This window comes from Ambystoma mexicanum, chromosome 2q (assembly GCF_040938575.1).
Source record: "Ambystoma mexicanum isolate Mex_15411 chromosome 2q, UKY_AmexF1_1, whole genome shotgun sequence".
NCBI lineage: Eukaryota > Metazoa > Chordata > Amphibia > Caudata > Ambystomatidae > Ambystoma > Ambystoma mexicanum.
In genome coordinates, this window is record NC_090924.1 from 213,822,737 (window position 1) to 213,847,800 (window position 25,064).

At 46.0% G+C, this 25,064-nt stretch overlaps 1 protein-coding gene across 2 annotated transcripts in view; it reads right to left on the minus strand.

The window, feature by feature from the left end:
- The window catches only part of TMC7 (transmembrane channel like 7), a 950,504-nt gene that overhangs the window by 623,119 nt on the left and 302,321 nt on the right, over positions 1 to 25,064 (minus strand). For both annotated transcript variants that reach the window (XM_069647142.1, XM_069647143.1), the window contains exons 3-5: positions 17,215 to 17,363; positions 5,060 to 5,218; positions 4,218 to 4,300 (exon numbers count right to left, since the gene is read on the minus strand). In XM_069647142.1, the coding sequence (XP_069503243.1) occupies positions 4,218 to 4,300; positions 5,060 to 5,218; positions 17,215 to 17,363 (391 nt within the window). The remainder of the gene's footprint in view (positions 1 to 4,217; positions 4,301 to 5,059; positions 5,219 to 17,214; positions 17,364 to 25,064) is intronic.

The following is a 25,064-nucleotide window of genomic DNA, read 5'->3' on the forward strand; positions in this document are numbered from 1 at the left end:
CACTGTTTCAATAGTACCCAAAGGGGTGCTTCGTGTTAAAATGTAAGTAAATTGTGATATATTCAGCAACAACGGTCAACATTACTAACTGCATAGTTAAGTAACTCATCAAAATGGTCCACATTGGCCAAAATGGTGGCCCATTTTGATTGGCCCAAACTAGCATTTTACATTTTTGGTACAGGCATTGCCCTATAGGCCTGTCCGAGCCTGGCGGCTCATCCATAATGGCAAGAGGCGCCCACCCAGTGGCCCCTCACCCATTATGGAGGAGCTAAGGAGCCAGCCCAGTGAAACAGTGAGCACTCCCTCAGCTGCTTTATCCAGCTAATGGAGTGCTCCTGGGCTGGCTGAACTGTCAAAGGGAAACACTGTTTCCCTTTGACAGTTCAGTTTAGTTCCCCAGCCGCACATGCTCACTGAGCCATGCAAGTGCTGGGGCGTTTTGCTTCGCCAGCATTGCATAGCTCATTGGAAATGCTGGCTGGGGCACTGCATGTCTGTATGTCCGAGGGGGAGCTCCTGCGCCTCCTCGCACATACGGACAGAGCAGCTGGAGCAGGCCGTTTCAGCACCCACACACAGGCCAATGCAGAAGGTACGTTTATGTTAATTTTTTTTATTTAAACATGTGTATGGATGCGTTATGAGTGAGTGTATGGTGATGGATGCTCATGTGAATGATAGAGTGATTGCTGTATGAATGTGCAGCGCCTTGCATATACACATAATCATGTTCATTGTGTTAGGACCAGTGGGGCCCAGGGGACAGGGATGGTATCTTTTTACCGGACATCTATCATTCAAAACCCTCTGCCTTGTCCACAAGGCTTTCTGGGGCCTGGGTCCAAAATACCTTCAGCTATTCCTCCGCAAATACCTCCCCTCTCGAGCTCTTCACTCCTCTACCTCCAACTCCCTCAGGGTCAGTCGTTTATCAAAGAAACGAGCTGGGGGTAGATCTCCGTCTTCGGCTGGGGCCTCCCTCTGGAACAGCGCCCTGCCACTCTAAAACTTGAGGAGAACCATCTTTCTTCCTGCACTTATCAGACCTACCCTGTCTGCTGCCTTAAACGTAGCACTTGCAAATTGCTGGCTGCACTACCACTGTTTGTTGCCTTTATTATTTATTTATTGTTATTTATCTGTTTCTCCTCTGCTTCGCACTTTCCACTTCTCCCCCCTTCCATGCACTTTTCCCCTCACACTTGCGCGTTCTCAATGTCACTGGGCCTAGTAAGATCGCTGTTTTATTCTCCTCTGTTCCCCTCCCTTGCCTTGTCACGCTCTGAAACACTTGTGTACGAGCGCGATAGAAATAAAATATCAATGCCTGCCCCCTGGACTCCCAGCAACAATTGCAAACTTTTTGGCTATTTACCCATTTTTTGTTAAAAGTATGCTCTACAATGCAACATTTTAACCTATTATTTAAAAAAAAATTCACAGGGGGAAACCCCCCCGAACCTCCCCTTAATGCCCCTCCACTTAAAAAAGATTCACCAGCCGCCACTGGCCCTCAGACTGTGTTGGGAACGGGATGGGGGAACCGAGGGACTATGGTGGGAGCACAATGGGCGGGAACCATGGGATAGTGATGGGAGCAGAGTGGGGAGAGCCCTGGGTGTGTGATGGGGTGGGGAGAGACCAGCGACTGGGTAGGAGTGGGATGAGGGAGCCCAGCGACTTTGATGGGAGCAGGTGACGGCGCGCAATATATACTGTCCATTTGGCATTTCTGGGGGGTCCCGACCTGCCCAAATTTTGCTCAGGGGGGCCCTGGCCAAAAAAGTTTGAAGACCACTGCTCTATGCGGATGATGTGTTGTTGTTAATCAGAGACCCCGCTACCCACCTCGATCCAATTCTACATGAGATTACTCGCATAGGTACCCATTCCGGATTCACCATCAATTATTCTACGTCTGAGCTTTTTCCCCTCACTAGTTCCACTCAACAACCTGCCACCGAATATCCACTCTGCTGGTACCCTGGTGGGATTAAGTACCTAGGGGTCCAGGTGTCCCACACCAAAGACACTTTGCTAGCAGACAACTACCTGGCTGCGGCACAGCTGGCCGAGGCCAAAATGACACGATGGCGCTCCATTCCATTGTCACTTGCTGGGAAGCTTTCACTTGTCAAGATGGTACTGCTTCCCAAGCTGTTGTACATATTCAGCAATGTGCCCATCTGGCCAGGGTGGGAATACTTTACAAGACTGCGCAAATTGTGCACTCAGTTCCTATGGCATTCTGGCGCTGTGCGCAAAAAATGGTCGGACATGACGCTCCCTTATGATAGAGGGGGGTTTACCGCCCCTGACCTGATGCTGTATTGGCCGGCGACACAGGCTCAATTTGCCTCCTATTGGTACCCCAGGCACTCTTCTCGCCCCCATGTCAAGCTGGAGGTCCTGGCGGCAGCAGGCATAAATGTAATGTCACTAATATTACACCAGAAGTATATACCGGATTCACCCATAGACCTAGTCGGGACTACTGTGCATGCCTGGGGTCGAATATTTGGTGTCAGGGCTGAAATACACCCCTACTACAAGTGGCTCCCTGTCTAGAGATTCCCCGGGATTGAGCCCACACATGACATAGCCCTGGCATGCCATTGGGAGGCCCTGGGGTACCTCGCACTAACAGACTTCTATCCTAATGAGCAGTTCATAAATTCACAGACATGGAAGCCGTGCCCTTCGGGATCGACATTGGAATACTTGCAGTATTATAGGCTCTGCGCTGCCTTCCGGGCCGCATGGCCGGGCTTCCCTAGTGAACCCCCGGACTTCACGGGGATTGCATACATAGCTAACTCCGGTGGTGCCCATGGGGTGGTTTCTTCATTATACAAGCTGCTGTTGATGGGTGCCCCGGACCGACCTTCTAGGGCACGCGATGAGTGGGCGGGTGAGCTGGGCGTGCAGGTCTCTGACCATTTATGGGGGAAAATGTGTTCACATACAAACGGAGTCTCCCTCAATTTTCGCTACCGAACCATACAATAAAAACTGTTGAATAGACCGTACTATACCCCTCTCAGGATCTATAAAGTTTGCTCGAACCACTCCGCAATCCTACCCTTGCTGTGGAACAGAGGGGACCGATCATCTACATATGTTCTGGGAGTGGCCGAAGCTGGCGGAATTCTGGGGAAAGATTCTAGAGACATTATCTGAAATTAGTGACACTTTAATTGACCCTGACCCGATGGGAGTTCTGTTTGGGGTGTGGCAGGTTGAAGGGGCTAAACATATGGCCAAGCTCTTGAACATGAGCTGTATAGTGGCCAGTAAGTGTGTTCTCCAGGGTTGGAAGAGCTCCTCTCCCCCTACATTTCAGAAGTGGTTGAATCTGGTCACCTGGTCTCGTAATTGTGAAGAGGAATACCTTAACATGATCCCAATTCATTCTCGCTGTAAAAACATTTGGACTGCCTTTAACAGCTACCTTCCGAGAGCGGTTTATCCCGGGCTCCTCAATGACAGGTTTACGCTCTATAGTGCATTGTACTGTACCCCCACCTGTTGTTAATCTATTGACTTTTTCAGCTACCGCAATTTTTCATGTATGTACTGAACTCACGGATTGCTCTGATGTATGTGTTTGCTATTTTCCACTGCCGATAAAAATAAAAGTAAAAAAAATAATAATAATAACCCTGTGCCACTCGGGACTGGAGGTACATTTCACACACACCATTTTTTTCCTTCTTTGGTTATACCCTTTTTTCCTACTTCTGGAGGAAACATTCTACCGTAATCTCAGCGCCACAGCAACTATAAAATGAGATTCCATCTCTTTCAATGGCTTCAACAGTACAGATAGTGTGGTTGTCATCTATGCGATGGGAACAACTGAGGGTAAAGTTGTGGTCTCCTTAGCATTTGCATTTTAGGTAGAGTTTTAGTTTCAACTTTAAAATCATTGGAACATGTTTTCCTTATGAATAAATACACACCCCAGTCATAATGGGATAATACTTGCACATTCAGTTACCTTTTTGTGGTTCCTACAAAGGTGTTTTAAGTATTGAAATAGAAAACGTTTTCAGACAATTTGGCTGTTACGATGAGATTACAAAATGTGAGATCAAACAGCAGTCTAATTTATTATTTTATCATAATTGCAACAACCAAAGTTGCTTACACCTTTCTAAAAGTCGTATTGACAGACTTGCTACAACATTGGACAATAGGCAAAAACTTACCGTGCCTGAAAGAAGATCAATGATGTAATTATAAAAGTACGTAAGACCCTTGCTGGCAACACTGTACACAGTACATACGGGGTCTGTAAAATAATAAACATGCTGTTGAGAAAGTACAAGTTACATTGCACACTAAAAAAAAAGCAATCATACTTGCAAACAAACTCATTGCACTAATAAAACAACTTTGGAACACTGATAAAAATGCAAAAGGATGATTGTGCAGTAAAATGTGGATTAAGGATTTACAAGAGAATCCGTATACGTCCAAAGCACACGTCTTACTTTGATGTTTGTTACAAAAGTCCTGTCACAAGCAGAAATCAGGGACATCAATCATCCAACCTAACAACATCAATGCAAGTACATACACCACATTCATCAACAAAATGCAACTACTGCGGTTAAACTTGTCTGAGCGAAGGAAGGGGGCTCATATCCACAAAACAGTGAATTCTATTGAAGTCTCAACTCAGACCTAATTAAACGCCACAAAGTCCTTTGCCTTTTGTTGTGTTGCAGATTTGAAGCCACTGTACATGTACCCACTTTTTTGCACCTGCATTTTCACAAGGGTATTATGATGAAGCCCTTTTTTTCTTATTTTAAGGATGGCTGAGATGTTGTGGGGGGAGGTGTAGGTCGTGGGAAAGCCTCCCACTTCAGTTGGGCCAGTGCGAGAACTACCAGGAATTTGTGAGAGAATCCATTTGCAATGACTCATGTCCCTGATAAATTACACCACTCGCTCAATGAACATACAACGAGCAACAAGAAAATCATATATGCATGGATTTCTAGATGCTACATAACATTACAAAATAAACAATACCATATTTTACCTGCATTGTAGATAATTTCGGTGCTGTTAAAAACTCCATGTCTGGAAACGGCGATAGGTAGGGTAATGAAGGCAAACATCATAATAAAGATTATAAAATTCAAGAAAACTAGGAATCGAAGGAATGAGAAATAAGACTGTATTCCAGTTCCAAATTTCCCTGAAAGACAATAGCATATGCATTAAATTAGGACATTGTTGGATGAGTAGTTACAGTCAAATGTCATCTTTGAAATACGAATTTACAAACAATTCATGGTTATACTCAGACTTCATCCAAAATACGTTTTTAGCCATTCAATGTATAGTTATGCCTTCCCAAATATTTTAATTATAATACACTTCATACCATATTGTAGTTTTGGGCCAGGGGTAGCGGTATAGTGGAGAGCGAGTTGGGAGAAAATAGTTTATGAAGAGGGACAGTCTGCCCAAAGGAGTCCTTTGTCCAACTACCCAACCATTACATGTCCCATGACATCTAAAATCTATGGGTATTCCCTTGCTGCCTCTGGCCACAGGGCTGTCCTATGGTCACATCAGCTCCCTCTTGCCTGCTCCCCACCAGCTTTGCACAGATATTGTTTTTCAGAAAGTGACCTAGAAAATTATTTCTTAAATTCTTGAACTTTCTGACGTTTGTGCTCCGCACACACACACACACACACACACACACACACAAACATTGCGGTTCCTAGTCAGTCATGCCTAAAACAGCACACTTCCTAAAGACTGTGTGCATTTTGATGCAGATACAGGTGTTCCGCGACAGATTCATGTACGGAAGGCCTCTCTAAACAGACGGACTATGAATTTAGGGTTCCCCACACAGGTTTAATGTCTAGGGATTGTAGCGTCAAGGATTTTGGTCTTCCCTGCAAGACAGCTTAGCAAGTTAATCACTTGTTACTCAGTGTTCAGCCTGCAGGACAAAGATTTGAATCCCGACAGGGCAGACTTAGCCATTCCTATTTTGGAATTTGATGGAGTATATAAAATCATGGAATTTCAATACTCAGGTAATGACTTAGTCACAATTCCTTCTCCAGATCACGCAGTAACTTTACAAGTATTCTTTTCTAATCAGTGTATCCTTTACCGTACTAGCCCCAAACACTGACCTTGTGACAGAGAAAATATAGTTAGGATACAAATATTTTGAAGTCTTAAGAGGCCATCTTAAAGGTTTTCAGGAATTCATGAGGAGTTGTAAATGTGAAACTTTTTTTCATATACACATTAACATTTAGACTATCAAAGCCCTGTAATCCTTACACCCTTCTCAAACCATCACAATTGTTCAGAGATTTTTCAGTTGTGTCCTGGATGCATTTATGGGAGGTTAGTAAGAATAATTACGATATATTTTGTTGTATTTGCATTTTTATTAATTTTACAAGCACAAACCAAAAAACACATCTTAATAACATAAGTTCCATAAACACAAAAACAAAACGAACAAGGTATAACAAACACATCCCAGTAGATTTAAAGTCAAAAGGTAAACTGTAGCGATCAAGAAGAACTTTTTAAGCAAAAAGATTTAGGAACCTACCCCAAACATCTTCATATAAATTCATCTTTTTGCTTCTATAGAGAATAATTATCTCCATCCTGGCCACCTGTCTAATATCTGAAACCCATTCTGCAAATGTACGTATTTCCACATCTTTCCATTTTCTGAGAATAACTTTTTTGGCAGAATAAGAGGCTCTGTAAAACCAACATCTTTGAGGATAAGTGAGATCGGAAACCAATTCATCCACACTCAGAATCACAGTTACATAGTCAAATTCAACATCAAGCATGAGAACCTCATTCATTTTCAATGACACCTTCCTCCAGAAAGGTCTCAGTTCATAGCATTCCCAAATCAAATATTCAAATGTTCCTTTAGAATGTCTGCATCTCCAGCACGCTTCTGAATCAAGAAGACCCCTTTCATGAAACATTTCAGGTGTCCAAAAGACCCTATTCAATACCTTTATCTGACAACTTCTTTCACACAGATTTAGAGATGTTAACGCCATATTATTACAAATGTTTAGGCACCTATTTTCGCTCATCTCAGATTCTAGTATACCTGACCATTTGTCCAAAAGTTCTGAATTTGGCTTCTTATATTGATTCAACTGTTTGTACACTCCTGAAGCCATGTGGCCTTCTGCTTTGTAGTCATCCAGCCAGGTTTGCCACCCAGTGTCAGCAGTAAGAGTTTTGTTAATCAAGGCCTTCTTTAGTGTTCTGTATTCCCCCCCCCCCCCCCCCCGAGTGTAATCCCGGAGGTCATTACTTGCACACAGTTGCTTGAAATTAAGCCATTTTCGTCCATCCATTAGGTCCTCTAGGCAATGAATGCCCCCTAACAGCCAGTTCGGCCAGATAAGTACTTTCCCGTTCACCTTAATGTCAGGATTCAGCCAAATTGAGGTGATGGAATTCTCCATCCTGTTTGCTCTTCCTCATGAGTGCTCTCCAACATGTTCTGATAAAAATAGTTGGTAGATCAGATTTGCAACCTGCTCCATCCATTGAGTTAAGAAGAGCTCTTGGAGAGAGAGGGGAGGATTTACTCGTCTCCGCCCGAGTCCAAGCATCTTTTGAGTTCTTGATGAATGGAACTAAATGGCTTGCACCAAATGCCAGATGATAATTGTCAAAGTCTGGGACACCCAGACCACCTCTTCCCTGAGACAGTTGCAGCTTCCACAATTTCAATCGCGGTTGTTTTCCTTCCCATAGAAATACTTGAATCAAACTCTCAATTCTCTTAAAGAAGCTTTTCTGAACTGTAGTGGATCCATGTTGAACACATAATTTATTCTAGGAGTCGATGTCATTTTGAGAGCGTGCAACCTGCCACAAAGGCTCAATTTCAGTTCATTCCATCTTTTCAGATCTGCTTCCAGATGTTGTATAATTCAGGTAAGGTTCACCTCTGTAACGCTCACCTGGTATCCACGGGGACGTCACTCAGCCTGTTCTGACCTCTCACGACCTCAAACCCTTCCCTGGAGTCTACTCGACTGGAGACTGGGCCTGAAACACAGGATTGGTAGAGTTTAACTCCCTATTGTCTCTGTGTGCTTGAACCCCTTCTTCCCCGGGTCCAACCCTTCCCTTTGATCCACAGCTCACCTTGTTTTCTTGGAAAATGTGCTCTCCATCCTGCTTTCAGTGCAGGGGCGCGTGGATTGATGTGGGCTCGTTGCTGCCTAGTTACTTCACTGGCAAGAGTCCGACAGGTAAGTATAATGAGTCTTTTGACCAGTTCTCTAACTTCGTTCCTTTCCTTCCTTAGATGATGGCCGGCGTCCGGGGATGGCGACGTGCTGCTGAGAGGAGTAGCGCTGAAGGTGAGTGAGAGCGCGATGCGACCCTTTCGTATCTGTATTGAACTGAGTTCTTTTTCTGTGTCTTTTAGGTGCCACCACGTTTTCAGCGTGGATGCCGATTATGAAGAAGAAATGCGATGAGTAAGCGTGGTATGTGGCGCCTCTAGATGTTTCCACGCTAACCTGGAGTGTCTTTTCCCTCTTGCAGATGGATGAGAAGTTCTGGAGAAAGAGTTCCCCCAGAGCAGCTGGGATTCAGGTAAGCGTTTGAAGCTCGTACAGTCTTTAAAAAGAAGCAAAGATTTGCTGAATGCTTACTAACGCCTTTTTCTGTTCTTTTCCCGTTTCCTTATGAAGCGGCATGCCGGGATGGGAATGACACAGCCGAAGATGCCTGCAGAACAGAAGGAGCGATGAATGATGGGCAGAAGCGCCGCAAGGTAAGGCTTTTCCTAACTGTGTTCTTTTTCTTGCAGGAGCTGGGTGCAGAAGATAGATGCAGGCCTACTGGAGACAGATCCGAACACGGTGAGTGTCACGCTGCAGGTGCAGAAAACACAAAGCATGTTTCTCAGCTTGGGCGTGGCTTAAATAGTCTCTGGGTATCCCAGGTGTCTCTGGGCTGAACCACACCCAAAAGACTAGACTGCACATGCAGTTCTGGGAACCAAAATATGTGGGGGCATCCATCTTGTCCCCATCAATGCACTACAAGTCCAATCCCAATGTTATCCTATGGGAGTGAGTGAGTCTGGTGCCACAAGCGCAAAGTCTGACTCCAAGTGGGTCTTTGGAGGGATGGAGAGGCCCTGCAGGGCCATGTTGGTGATTGTGGCCTGGCTCCATCCCGACATCTTGGAGGGCTAAGGACATGAGGGGCAGGAATCATGACACCTCCATCATTCTCGACACATCTTTCGTCAACCAAAGGCCTAAATATCGCATCCTTTCAGGACACCAATGAAAACCATATGTATTCATACTCCAGGATGAACAGGAACTCGACGTCGGCATTGCCTCAGATTTTATCCAGTTGATTTTGTAACCTGAGACTCTATGAAAGGCTTAAATTTGGTTAATCAACACTGGAACAGAGGTTTTGATGTTTTGCAAGACCAGCAACATATCATCAGCATAAAGCCAAACTTTCTGGCAGGCCTCTCCAAACGGTACTCCTACGACCTCCACATCTTCTCTAATTCGGACTGCAAACAGTTCCATCGCAATCACAAACAAGAGTGGAGAGAGCGAACAGCCCTGTCTTGTGCCCCTCTCAAGACTAAACTGCTCAGAGACATATCCACTCATCTTCACACAGGCTGTAGGCGAGGTGTACAAGAGCCTTATCCAGTTTATACAATTATTTCCAAATCCAAAACCATCCAGGGCTGCCAAGAGGTACTCCCACTCTACCCTGTCGAAAGCCTTCTCCACATCCAACAACATCACCATCACCTCTTTCTCAAGATCTTTACTCTCAAACAAAGTTAACAGCAGCCTTCGCATGTTTTTGGAAACATGCCTTCCCTTCACAAAGCCCGCTTGACTTGGGTCTATAATTATTGATAAAGTTCGTTCCATTCTCAACGTCAATGTTTTAGCCAAGATTTTATTGTCCGTATTAATCATACTAATCGGTCTATAACTACTCGTTAATACTGGCGATTTCCCTTCCTTCAGAAAGGTTGAAATTGATTCATGCCTTGTTGTCGCTGCTAATTGTCCCTCCTTAAGAGAATCCTGTAACATAGCCAACATCAGATTGTATACGTCATCTGGAAGAATTGTATACAATTCGGCCAGAAGGCCATCCGGGCCTGGACATTTTTCAGAGTTTAACATACTTGCAGCTCTTTTAAGATCCTCCACACTTAGTTATTTTTCAAGTTCGTCTCTGTATTTCCAGTCAAGCCTTTTGGAGTTACACCCATTCACATAAGTCATCAAATCCTCCTTTGTTACTTGGTTTACTCTTCCTCTATGATCAATTTTGGGCATGCATTTTCCTAACATAAGTTGGTTAACTCTGCCCAGGTGTACTTTCAACAAAAACATCCTTTCCAAGTTTCTTTTTTAAAGCCATTGAATGAGGTAAAGCTGTTGAATGGGTGGTGGAATTGCCCAAAGTATTTAAGAGAAAAAAACGATTTTCTCCTTGAAAACGCAGTACAAGAAGTCCATTTTGATAGGCCTGTAAACTGGCAAACTGATGTCCTCCTCTATGCCATTAGATCAGATTCCTTGTACAAAGCAGGCTGCATGGTGCAGAGGAACATTCAGTACATATGTTTCCATGCCCTGGCCAGGAAATATGAATTGGCATGGATCCCTTTCCTTGCCCTTGGTCTTCTTCCTTTGTCCTGGGTGATGGGCTGTCACCTTTAGGGGCAGTGGGTTCTTTCCTTCTCTTGCTGCAGCAGCTCACTTGTCCTTTTTATTTTTCCTTTCAGTTTACGCATGCCTTGGTTCATAAAGCTCATCGGCAGTGTAATAAAGCAAAGTCGGTACACACTGGTAAATTCTGCATTGCTTCTTGTCAGGTTACATTAAGTTATCTCACAGGAGCCCACTGAACCCATAACCCAGCTTGATCTCTCTGTAACTGACTGAGTACAGAACTTTTACCTCCAACACTTTCAACACTCTCTCACTCATACAAAAACATTATCACTGCATTCTCTACTGCATCACAGGTTCCACACATCCATCCCAGCACTATATAACAGTTTTGTTGTATGTATATTAGTGTGAGGGACAGATTGGACATTAGGTAATTTTCCGTTCGCCTTAGTTTGTTAGGTAGGGTAATCATTGTTAGACTAGGGAAAGATGGGCGTTCATCTCACCTTTTATTATTTAATAAAATGGCTTCTTGTGATAAAACTATCTTCTTGTCCTGTCTCGCATTTCTGACCCCTCACACAAGTGAAGACTATGAAACTACAGCGTTTCACGATAATGAATAGTGTTTTTACATGGCAGCCACGGTTGTTGATGCTCACACAGCAGTGATGAAGGTTCAATATGAGCACGGCCTTCATACATGTTTTTTGTTATATACCTTTACCTGAGAATATGTATTGGTGGTGAACTGCAGGGCTCCCGTGGAGCACAGCACTCATCCCCCAGTCCCTGCTCTGCTCCAAGGTGTTTACTCCATGTTACTGCCTACCAGGGAATTGGTGCAGGGCACACTGTCCAAAATTAGGCCATCAGAGGAATGATGTATAGCTTGTGCAGAGGGAGCGATGGATGGCTGCCAAAGCTTGCACTGTTTTCTGTGATGTGCCACTTCTGGGAAGCAGGTGTTTTGGAAGGCCTACAACATGTATAATTCATAGTTTATCTAGAAACACCTATACATACAAAATTAGTTATGCAGCAGTTTTTGCTGGCAGAAGAGCAAGTGGCAGGTATGGAGGGAGTAGATTATGTTGTTACTGAGAATAACAAGGGTATGGCAGAAATAATGGATCAACCACCTTTGACAGAGAGCATTTTGGCGTTTTGGACCCTGCTATCACTATGCACAGATCCCTTTCAAAATGACAGACAGTGATAGGTCATGCCATTGCTCTTTCAAACAAACAAGTTACGCAGTGCCATATGTTTAATGCAGGAGGGGAGGGATGCTTATCCTGGCCCCCTAGGTTATTCTAGAGCAAAAATACCTACAGATTGGTAAGGATTGTTTTGTCTTTACCTCAGGGTCCTCACATCCGGGGACCATGACAGTGGTCATTCCGTCTAAGAGGGGAACCTTCCTCCATTGTTCCATCTGGCAGTTTTCTACCAATAGCTAGGGTGGATTATGTTCTAGACCTCACTGTAGACCCCGGGGATGGGTCACCTATTTGTTTTACTGTTCTAGAGGCGCTACCTTCCAGGATGTGTTGGACAATTTAGGCTTGCCAGGTCCTAGTGAAGTTAAGAACCCTTAAGAGCCTCATGTCTCACAGTATATTTATTCCAAAATGGACTCTGCTACTACAGGTAGCGATTTCAGAATGTCCTAGACTGTCCTTGCTCGACAACTCTACTATGACCCCTTCATTGGATCCTGATAAGAGCATCTTTCTTCAGGTATGGAAAGGACTCATTTAAAGTAATGGAAAAGGCCCGTCAGGCTTGTCAGGACAAGGTATTGGATGTATAGCAGAAAATGCCAGGATAGAAGGATCGGTTGTTGATCCGGAGAGTATGTAAGATGTGGGCTAGAAAGTTTTAGGTTTTTTAGTCCATGCAATTACTGCTCTATGTTCAGAAAGGAGAAAAAAACGGACATCGATTAAAAAAATCCCATGTTTGGCAGTATCACAGCCTGCCAATGAATGAAAGGTTTTCTTTCTGTTGAGGCTCTTGTTAAGGACATTAATAGTTACGTATCCACCTTTTCTTCCTTTGATTGTGCACCTGCTACTTTTAGTTTAGTACCTCTCAAGTATTGTATTTAAGAACAGGATGCAATTTCGAACAGAAATGATTTCCAAAGTTGGCACCAAAAGAAAGCAAAGGCAGTCTACATAGCTTCCCTTTACATATCTGCATTGTTGTTTTGCAGGACCAATGCAGCCTGGTGAACCAGTAAGAACAGGAACAAACCAAGGACAGGGACTGGTGGACATTAAAACATTTTTAACATTGGGAGCATGAGGTCAGTATTTACATTTTTTAAAATTAAATAGAGCAATCTGAGGGCAGAATGCAGGAGGGTGAGTTGGGCATATTAGTTTGTATCAGTGGTTGGAGGGAGTTGGGGTGCTCCTTCCATTGCCAGAAGGTCAAATTTAATCCCTGAGTAATGAGTTCCACTGAAGAGACGTCTTTGATGGCCAGAGAAAGAGCATTCCAGTGGAGGAAGGCAAGTAGGGAAGAGGCACAAATGTGGGAGGTGCCACTGGGGTAGGTGAACTGAAGAGTCAAGGAGCGAAAAAGGTCCAGAGGAAGAGTACAGTGAGATGCATTCAGTGAGGTAGTGGGGAGCATGCACATGGGTGGATTTATAGATGAGCTGCAGGAATTTAAAGAGCAAGCGTTCCAACGTGGTGATGATGGGTATAGGTGGGAGAGAATCTGGGTAGGTTGAAAAGGGTGCATGTCACAAAGGTAAGGACATTCGTGACTGAAACAAAGGAGTAGAAGTATAGAACAAAAGGTAGTTTCTCACAGTAGTGCAGTTTGAAGAGCACAAGAGTAGAAGTAAGGGGTTTCTAACATTTACTAGGTAGATTTTGGCTTCAGCTGCCGTGATGAACTGGGAGAGTTTCAGGTTGCTGTCAAAGAGAACCCCAAGGTTGTGAGTCATCAGTGTGTTCGGGGGAAAAGAGATGCGGAGGGAAAAGTGGTCTTGGAGGCAGGGAGAAAGAGGACTTCAGTCTTTAAAGAGATTAGCAAGTGGCAGCGCACAGCCATGCATTGGCAGATGGCAGTTAGCTATGCGTTCAGAGATTGCAGGGCAAAGGGGAGGAAGGAGAAGAATATCAGAGTAATGGCAGTAAAGAGGTGATTGTTAAAGCCAAAGGAGGATACGAGTTTGACAGGGCTAGTAGAAGTAGGGGACATTCTCCTGTCTGTGCACAGATACAGACAGGACCTGAAACGAGCAAAGGTGGAGTCATGGCCTGAGTGGTGCAGGGGGTACAGAGATTTCTTTCCCCAATGTGTGTGGACAGTTCTTCACTGACAGATGTTTCAATGGTAAGGAACCTTGGGTTCACATAGAGGACGTTTCGGAGGATGGGGGCTAACAAGATTAATTTTGAACAATTAGAGGTCGATTTTCCAAGTTTGTTGGGTGCTCCAACCAGTGTAAGTTTACAGTCTGAAATGTATTCACCTTCCAGTTCTGGGCCTAACATTTCTCTAGTACAATCTGAGCACTCAATTCTTAAGAGGTTTATGTTCTCTCACTAAAAGGTGCTGCGGAGTGGATCTATCTGCATTTTGGAACAATCTCTTTTTGTTAGAAAAGGATGGCAAGACCTTCCCGCTGGTGATCAATCACAAGTCTTTCAATCAGCATGTCTTTCTGCCTGGGTAGTATAGCTCAGTGGCAACGTGCTCCTCGTTGAAGTAAGACAACGCAGAGCAACACAGGATCAAATCCCAGGTCCGCGCTTAGAAACCCCTTTGGCATTAAGCGTGTTATAAACCAATTCTAATTAGAATTAATAGGTAGTTGGTGGTTCAGCACTGCAAAATGGGGACCATAGCTACTTTGCAGAATGTTTTGGGTCCCAGAGATAGGATGGTGAGATCGTACCTAAAGGAATGCTCAAGGGCCCCAATTAATCCCAAATTTGGGAAGCTCAGGTTCAAATGGGGCTGGAAGGCATTTCAGTTCACAACGCTTCCTTTCAACGCATCTCCAAAATATTTGAGACCAGTGGCAGCCTTCCCGGGGTTCAGGGCATCCATTAGATGATTTATTTGGACAACATCCTGATCATCCTGATAATGGTTTACTCCCAACTGAGTGTTGCAACTTCCTTTCATCAGGTGATCTCTCTCCTGCAGGGGTTGAGTTTCATTGAAAATCAAATAAAGTCTGCCTGTATTCCTTCTCAGCCGGAGTGTCTGGAGTCTCAAAATGCTCTCGGGAAGCTTTCCTTCATTGACCCTTGGTAAAGGCTTGTTCAATACAGAGGGATTTGAGAACCATGCATCACCCAGCAATATCCGGCAATCTTTCCTGTGTTTTGGGGCCCTTCAGAGTTTAAGGCCCTTGGACAAGGGAATTCCTGTACAGCCATGGTTCAGCTCTTGGTGTGGCTCCATCAAATGTAGGGCTGGAAAGGGAAAGCCACTTCTGGTTTTGTCCCGGGTCTGCTGTTCAAGTCAGTTGCCAGCTTGGAGGGTTGGGGAGCCAGGCGCGGTGAAACCTCAACTGTGTGCCATAACAATACCATATGCCATAATAAGAATACCATTATAATAATGGTCAAATCCGAGTGGGCAAAATACACCAATTGTTTATAGCTCCTGGCAGGGCCTTTGGTATGGGAACATTTACAAACCACAGAAGTCATTGTTCCATTCTGCTTTGAATGGGCATCATCTAAGCAGTGCACCATATCAACTGTTTAGGATGCACACAGTAAAAGGATTGAACTGATCTGGTTAAAGCATTTTCTGAGTTTTGGCTCAATTGTCATCTTTAGCGAAGGGCAGAATTTCTCCAAGGAATTAGCAAAGTAGTGGCAGATTGGTGCTCAAAGAAGATTGATGCCAAAGATTGGCAACTTCATACCAGAGTGTTTTAGGCCCTATTTTAGGGTCTATTTTTGATGGTTCAGTTTGTCTCCAGAATATTCATCTTCCACATTTCTTTAGCTGGAGTCCAGATGCCATAACAACAGACATTTTGTTTCATCCTTGGTACAGAGATTGGCTACATACTTTCCCTCAATTTTACCAAATCCCAGGGGTGTTTGAGTGCCTTAAAAGGACAGCCAAGGTGGTTGTGCTCACACCCTTGTGGCCCACCGAGGCCTGGAACCAGATTGTCGTCCTTGTGGCTTCAGACATTCTGGTAAGTCTAGAAACTTTGCCAGAGCATCTCGCCAATTTGGAGAGCCATCCTGGCCTGCCAATATTCGGTGGGTCCCTGCAACTTTTGGCTTGGAAAACATTGGGCACTCCAGAGCAACCCAGCACATTTTGGCAGTGGTTGCAAGTTTCCAGCAGGAATCCTGGGCCACAGGCACTTGGCAAATGATTTCAACAACTTTTCTGCTGCTAAAATGAACGATCTAGGATGGCATAAGCAATACTTCTGTTTCTACGTTATGCTCTCTCGAACCAGGTCATGCTAAGGCAGACATTGCATTTTTGACAGTATCCTCGGTTCTGGTCCTTTGCCTCCCTATTGCACTAAAACCAACTAACCATGAATTTTATGTTCTGCCTGTAAGCATCACTCCTAGCCATGCCAACTCATTATCTAAATGTACTACTGCATGTATAAATCACAATCTGCAAGAGTGTTTCCCCGCTTCTTTATGATCACCCCTTTACTCAAATACCTATGCTCGAATGTGGCTGACTACAGAAATATCATTGCAGGGTGGCCTTTACCACTCAGAATATTAGAGAAGGCGGTGACCCTCCAATTACAGCAACATATGAAGACATTTCAGATTTTAGGCCCCCTGCAGTCTGTTTTCTACCAATCGCATGAGGCCGAAACTGCACTGCTCCCCGTTTGGAATGTTATTTGGAGCCACGCTGACTAGGGCTGCCTTACTATATTGATTATGCTAGACCTCTCTGCAGCCTTCAATACAGTAGATTCTGAAATACCTTTGTCTAAACTGTCTGGCATTGCTGGTCTAGCCAAGCCTTGTCTCTTTCCTGAGAGGTTTTTCCAAACTTGTTAAAGTGGGTATTTTCTCATCCAGATTGAATTGATTAATAGGTACAATAAAAGATTTAGAATAAAGTACCAACAAGCATCCATAATCCAAACATTGTAAAACAGCAGCATAGAGAAGCACATGGTCCCAGGGAAAATGCCTTTATACAATCATTGTTGGCTACCTGTCATAAGATTATTGGTAGGGTTACAGGTACAGATCTGTTATGATGCATACAATCATGTAGCACCAATAAAAAAAGCAGATGTCCTGCCACATAGCCATAAGAATGATTTAACAGGATAAATGGTCAGAGGTGGTATTCAACAATTTAGATTAAGAAAATAATTTGAACATTCTGAAGTCTTCTTTATTACAGGACAATATGTAAGCTATATACATTTTATAACAATTTTGCAATATATTGGGTTTTTCTAATAGTACAGAATACATTTCTAAAATCTAACCTTCTATGCTGCGGATATCGTGTCTCCAAAGTTGCACATGCGATAACATCTCCTGAACCTCTCGTCCACATTTTCTCCACATCTTCCCTCGGTTTTCTTTCCATTGCTCCCAACCAGTCGTATATTTGGACTGGGCTTCCTTAAGTTCCCTGAATCACATTGAAAAAAAGTTTGAAAATTAAAATTTAACTGTAGTATCTTTAACACATTTTCTGTTTCAACTCGTATAAATCTTGGTGCAAGGTGAAAGGAGAAGAAACACAGACATTTTGAAAATGAGTTGCCCGGACACATGAACCCTCAAATTACACAGCTCTGATGTGACAATAGATGTATGCATGAAAGTAAACATATATACATATGGAGTAAAGCTTGGATTACTGTTGGGTAATGGATATGTTAAATAACCTATAATCTGAAGGTACTGACATCAATGAAAAACTCATTAGGGCCCCGATTTACAAAGATCGACAACATCATATGTTGGGCTATTAGATGATGCATTAGTTTCTACAGCTGTAATAACTGCTGAATGTGTGTTTAACATATTACTGACCTAGTGAAGATGCTCTATACCAATTTTATAAACAAAACACACTTAAGTTTGAACATGGATTCATTTGTTTGCGTAAAATATCTAATGCACAATTTAGAAAAACATACACATCTTGTGAGTAAAATACAATAATTCCTATTCAATTGTTTTGCTGCCTGAAAATAACTTCCTGTTCTTTCCTACACAAAGGCTGTCAATTTTACACCAATTGGTACACCTTCCCGAACAGATTTACCTAGATCATTCGAGTGTAAGGTAGATGTTAAAATAAGCACGTAAACTACATTTGCATATTTGTGTAAATATCCATATAAATGGTACCCTTTATCAATAATTTTGTGAAATACAAAATGTGATCTTTTGCCTATTGTTATATGAATATTTTGCATTGATGTAAGAATGGTTACAGTATGAAATGAATGAGATTAAATACTGCTAGCTAATCAGTGATGTTTATTTAAATTATTATTGTCTATTGTTCATGTGGAGCTCATGTGAAAGATGTACTTTTATATACTCATAAGAAAATTAATAAAAACATATGTTTAAAAAAGACACATTACAATTTGGTGAAAGTTCACCAGCATTTGCATCTTCCTTTCCCTTACAGCTCCTTGCAGCTCCTCGACACACTCTTCGCAATGCCTACTTTTGAAGGTCTGGTAGTAATTTATGCATGTGTAAGCTATGTATGTAACATTTTCTAGTTTACCCAAAATGCACACAAATTGACCAGTAATAAACATGTTTGCGATTCTGTTTTAAGAGAAGACTTTTTTCAAATTAATTGTAACTTACATTTGTGTAAGTTATTATATCCAAGAGTAAGTAACACTTACTCTTGGAAAATGTCTTCTTAGTCAGGACCTATGTTTTTAAGAACATTGTGATCCCCATCTGACCCCTTGCTAAGTAAATCACATTAACTATTATTGTTTTTGAAGCAGAGATATGAAATTAATTATACACTTATACTTAAAAACACACAGGCCCTTAATACAGTACAGATTTGGAAGACCAGGCCCATTTCCCCCATCTAGAAAAAGGGTAGGAGCGAGTATCCATCGAAAACATCTAAATATCTAAAAAAAGAAAAGGTTGCTCACTCTAGTGACTAACTCACTCCTAGTTCATACTTATGGTACATTCTGTCCATCGGGACGGGGCCACAGCACCTTTTTGTAACACCAAAAAACACTTGTCCTTTTATTTTTACATGCCGGCCAGCGGATGTGTGGATTTGGCCTCGACTTATTGTGCCCCGCCCCATGCCTCACGGCGCCTCGCTCTTCAGTCCTTTACCGATGGTCAAGGTCGGTGATCTTATGACAAGTATGGATATTTTAGGAGAAGACGGGCAGGCAAATTGAGGAACGGGGACTTTGGACTAGGAGTACATTAGTCACTAGCGAAACGTTCTCACTCGTACGTCCATCCCATTTCCTCCATACTTCTGGAAGATTTCCAAACACTGGAACAGAATTATCTTGCATTATTTAAAAATAACGCAGAGCGTTACGACGACAGAGCCCAGTAGCTGCCCTAGCTATGCACTTGCAGAGGAAATATTTTCTTTAAAAGGCAACTGAAGCCACCTTTGCTTGAACCAAATGAGCATTAAGACCTTCAGGTGATAGGAGGCCTTGAACCGAATAAGCTTGCAATATGCAGAAACCTATCCGCATGAGATGGTAGCTTTAGAGGCCTGCGCTCCCCTCTTCGAGTTTACAAATGTGACAGGCTTGAAGTAATCCTTAAGTTCTTTGTCCTATCAAGGTAGAACTTGAGCGCTCTTGTCACGACCCTCGCCCAAAACCCCCTATGGCAAACACATTGGCCAGGTGGAGTCAGGACTCGGGCCTCTAGAGCCTGGCATCCTCTTCAAAAGCCCTCATTGCGCCAGTCCTGGCTCCTATGGCGCCAGGCTCATACACCATGAACAACAATGTGCTTGGGAACTACTTTATTGTATTGTCAGCCAACATGGAGGCATCCACATAGCTTGGTTCCCTAAGAACCAAGCTATGCGGTCTAGTGTTTTGGGTGTGGCAGGCCTGGAACTACTTTCCCTGGTACTACTTTACCTGGGCTATATAAACCACACCCTGACTGCAGAACATGCTTCGTATTACTTTGCAGCTTGCAACGTGACGCTCACCGTGTCCAGCTATTCCCTCAAACCTCGGAGAAGCAGAACCTGCAAGGAGACAAAAGGAACATCATTAGCAGCAGCATCTTACCTGCAGTCTTCATCTTTAAACACTCGCAGCTACTGAGAACAGCTTCCCCGAATCTGCACGCCTCCCGGACAGAACGACCTGAAAGAGGAAGATAGAGGCAACATTAAAGAAGGATGTAGAGACATTTACAAATTACGAACTGCTCAAAAGGCTTACCTGGCTGGCCACCTCCCGGCTGGCATCACTCTGGACATTCCACTTGCTCTGAAGAACACTGCGACCTACAAGGAAGGAGAACACAGGTTAGCAAAGGCAAGACTTTGCAGCGCTGCGCATAGCACTTACTTACCGCATCATAGCGCTCTTAATGCGCCATCATTTACCAGCGGGGCTCAACCAAGCCAGTTCGCCGCGTTGAAGCTCTGCATACCTAAGGGAGAAAAAAGGTATTTTAAACAAAGAAAGGCACGCAGGATAGCAACAAAACTAAAGAACAGCAATAAGACCTACCTGAACAATATCAAACGGGCCGGCGTCAGTGAAGTAAGGAACAAGTTACTTACCTGTAACTGTTGTTCTCCAGCATGGGTCTGGCACAGATTGACATGCTCATGAATATTCCCCGTCAGTCCGGGAATCCTGGGTATAGAAAAAAAAAATCAGTATCAGTTTTGTTTCTGATCTGTCTTTCTTAGTAGTAACCAATCACTGTTCTCTGGGTCATACTGCCCCCAGTCAATGACTGCCCTCTCCCTAAGCCCCGCCCCTGGCAGCCATCCTCAGATTTGGTAGCACGTAAAGTGGCAGTATGACCAAGTGAAGAGCCGAAGAGGGGTAGGCGGGAGGGTTCGCACGTGAATCAATGCCAGACCCATGCTGGAGAACAACAGTTACAGGTAAGTAACTTGTTCCTTCTCCAGCATGGGGTCTGGCATGGATTCACATGCTCATGAATAAGAGAATACATAGCAGTACAAGCATGCACAACCACGGGAGGTGGCAACAGGCTCAACATTAAGCAATGCAACAACTCAACATTAAGCATCTCTTACCTCCTCACCAGGCTCACCTTAGGCGAACAGGTTGCGCAGCACTGCTTGGCCGACCCTGGACTCCTCCCTGGAGTCCCGATCGACGCAGTAGAATCTTGTGAAGGTGTGCGTCGACCTCCACGTCGCAGACCTGCAGATGTCTAGCAGGGGCACACCAGACAGGAACGCCGTGGTAGCAGCGATCACTCTGGTCGAATGGGCTCTCAGACGGCCAGACAGCGCTCGGTTTGCCAACCTGTGACAGTGCATGATGCAGCCGGAGAGCCATCTGGAAATGGAAGTCTTCGAGAGAGCCTTCCCTTGATTCACAGTCCCAAAGTTCACAAACAGCTGTGACGTCTTCCGAAAACTCTTCGTGCGGTCCACGTAGAACTTCAGCACTCTAGAGACATCCAGCGAGTGCAAAGACCTCTTGGCCGGCGACAAAGGCGACGTGAAGATAACTGGCAACACCAAGGGCTCGTTGAGGTGGAAGTCCGACGGCACCTTGGGCATAAAGGAGGGGTGCGTCCTCAGCACCACCCTCGTGTCATGAAAAGTCAAGTATGGAGGCTTGCAAGATAGGGCCTGGATCTCTCCCACTCGTCGTGTGGAGGTAATGGCCACGAGGAAAGCGGTCTTCCATGACAGAAACTTCAAAGGTGCCGAATGCATAGGCACAAATGGCGTCCCCATGAGCCTGGTCAGCACCACATTAAGCTCCCACGCCGGGGCAGGAGCCTTCACCGGCGGGAATGATCGGAATAGTCCCTTCATGAATTCTTTCACCAGGTGATGAGACCACAAGGACGCCCGTCCCGTAGTCCTGGTATATCGGGGGATTGCAGCCAGATGTATTTTGATGGAGGCGTGAGCCAGTACAGCTTTGGCCAGCGACAGTAGGTACGGCAGTACTTGAGGGGCCGTAATCCGTAGAGGGTTAATCTTCTGTGCACGGCACCAGACAGAGAACCTCTTCCATTTATGTCCGTAGCACTTGAGAGTTGAGGACGCCCTGGCCTTTGCAAGAACTTCTCTGCAGTCGGCCAGGATGTCGTACCCTCCAAACTCTAGTGCTGCAGGAGCCAGGACTGCAAGTTCAGCGACTCGGGGTTGTGGTGAAGAATGGCGCCTCCTTCTCTGGAGAGAAGGTCTGCATCCGTCGGCAGCTTGACTGGTGTGGACGTTGACAAGTCCAGAAGGTCTGGGAACCAGATCTGTCTCGGCCACGCCGGTGCGACGAGGATCATCCTGCACCGGGACCTCTTGAGCTGGTTGATGAGCCGGAGCAGCAACGGCAGCGGAGGGAATGCATAAAGAAATAGGCCGTCCCAGGGGAACGAGAAAGCATCGCCCATGCTCCTTGGCTGGGGGAACCTGCTGGCGAACCTCCGGCACTTGGAATTCATCGCCGTCGCGAAGAGATCGATTTGGGGTTCGCCCCATCGTCGGAAGAGTCGATCCACTTGATCCTGGCGTAGTTCCCACTCGTGGCACGAGCGCAGCTCCCTGCTGAGTGAGTCGGCGATCGTGTTTTTTATACCTGCCAGATGAAGAGGCACCAGAAACATCCGTTGGGCGACGGCCGAATGCCATAGATCCTGGGCTTCCTTGGATAGGGCCGGGGACCTGATTCCGCCCTGCTTCCGGATGTAGAACATCGTGGTGGTGTTGTCAGTGAAGATCCTCACCACCTTGACCTTGAGGGGCGGAAGAAAGGACCTGAGGGGCGGAAGAAAGGATCTGAGGGCCCAGAACACTGCGCGGAGCTCCAAAATGTTGATGTGGAGTGACTTCTGCTCCGGGAGCCAAAGGCCTCTCGCGTGAAGATCTCCGGAGTGCGCTCTCCAACCTTCCAGGGAGGCGTCCGTCATCACAGTCACCTGGTGAGCTGGGATCTGAAAGTCCGTGCCCGCCGACAGATGGGAGCAGGTACCCCACCACCGGATCGCCTGATGGAACGTCTCGTTGAGAGGGATCCTGTCCTCGAAGCTGCCCGTCGACTGGACCCAGCGGGCGTCGAGGAACTCTTGTAAGGGGCGCATCCGAAGCCTGCAAAGGCGCACCAGATAAATGCAGGAGGACATCATCCTGAGGAGGGACTTGATAGATCTTACCCTGGCCATGTCCGTGGCCAGCAGACGCTGCACCTTGCCCAGAATGGTCCTGGTCCTTTCCTCCGACGGCGAGGCCAGCCGCGTCACTGTGTCGAGCTTGGCTCCCAGAAATAGGGTGACTTGCAACGGAACCAGGTGGGATTTTGGAAAGTTGGTGGAGAATCCCAGGTCCGTGAGCAGCTGGACGGTCTTTGCAGTGTGCTCCACGGCGAGCTCCCTCGTCCTTGACCGGAAGAGCCAGTCGTCCAGGTAAGGGTAGACGTGGATCCCCTGTAGGCGCAGCCGCGCCACCACCTGTGCGAGGCACTTGGTGAACACCCTGGGTGCCGACTTCAATCCGAACGGGAGGGCCTTGAACTGGTAGTGCCGCCCTTGGACCACGAACCTGAGGAACTTTCGGTGTCTTGTTAGAATGGGGATGTGGAAGTACGCATCCTCCAAGTCCAACGACGACATGAAATCGCCCTCCTCCAGCTGTCCCAGCACGTGCTGGAGGGTGACCATACGGAACTTCTGCGCCTTGATGTACTTGTTCAGTCGTCATAGGTCCAGGATGGGGCGCCATCCTCCTGTCTTCTTTTTTACGAGGAAGTACCTTGAGTAAAGTCCGGAGCCCCAAAGCCTCTTTGGGACGAGCTCGATGGCACCCTTCTTGAGCATCGCCCTTACTTCCAACAGTAGTTGAGGGACGTGATTTTCCTTCCTGGCCATGGGTGGAATGCGAGGGCACTTCTTCTGAAACTCGAGGGCGTGCCCTTGGGCCAGGGCGTCCAGCACCCAACGGTCGGTGGAGATGGACTCCCACACGCTGACTTACCTCGCCAGCCGGCCACCCACTGGGGTGCTTCAGCGGGGGCCCGACCCTACAGTCGGTTCAATCTTGTTTGGAGGCCGCCTTGCCTCCTTGACCTCCCTGCCGACGACGACGGGCACCACCTGACTTGCCGCGTCCCCTGTAGGCTTCCTGGGACAAAGATCTTGCCGCTTGGCGGTACGTGGAGGAGCCACTGCCGGATCCCTTGGGGGCACCTAGTCTGCCTCCGGAGCTCCGAAAGGACGGCCGTCATTGTTGGAGCACACCCAGTGCCCGGGCAGTCTCTGTGTCTGTCTTGTTGGCCTGAAGGGACTCATCAACCGCCTTCCCAAACAGGTTGTTCCTGTCGAAGGGCATGTCTAAAACCTTGGTTTGTACGTCCTGGTGGAAATCCGTGGCCTTGAGCCATCCTCGTCGTCTCAAGCAAACGCCGTTGCCCAACTGACGGAAACCGGTGTCGGCGATGTCCGTTGCCACCGTGATGGCGTGGTCCGAAGCAATCTCACCCTCCTGTAGGATTTCAAGGGCCTCAGCCCTTTTGGGGTCCGGAAGGAAGTCTAACAGAGGGGCGATTTTGAAGCACAACTCCCTGTCGTAGCGGGCTACGATAGCCAGGGAGTTGGCCGCCTTAATAGTCGTCGCTGTGGATGAGATGATCCGTCGTCCCATTGTGTCCAACTTCCTGCCCTCGCCGTCCGGCGGAGAAGTTGATGTCGAGGCCGATGCCCCCCCAGCTTTCTTCTTTGCCGCTGCCGAGACAACCGAATCCGGGGTAGGTTGTGCCCGAAGGCACAAGGGGGTAGCGTTGGGGACCCGGTACTTCTTCTCATACCGGTCCCTCTTTGCCGGCGCCGTGGCAGGGTTCTTGAGGAGGGCGAGCCCCTCATCCCAGATGTCATCAAGAAGCGGTACGGTGAGGACCGTCTTCCTTTTCGCCTTGCGCCGTTGGTAAAGGAACCCTTCTTTCTTCTTCTCTTCTGGGCAGAGCGGGAAAAGCTCGGATGCCCTGGAAATCATGGCATGAAAGGATCCAATCTCGTCGGGCGGGGACGCCCGAGCAGGGGCCGACGGGGGACACGTCCTGTCGTCACCTCCGTCGTCATCTGTACCTGTCGTAGCCTTGTCTGTGCCTGTATCATCCCCGTGGGTAGT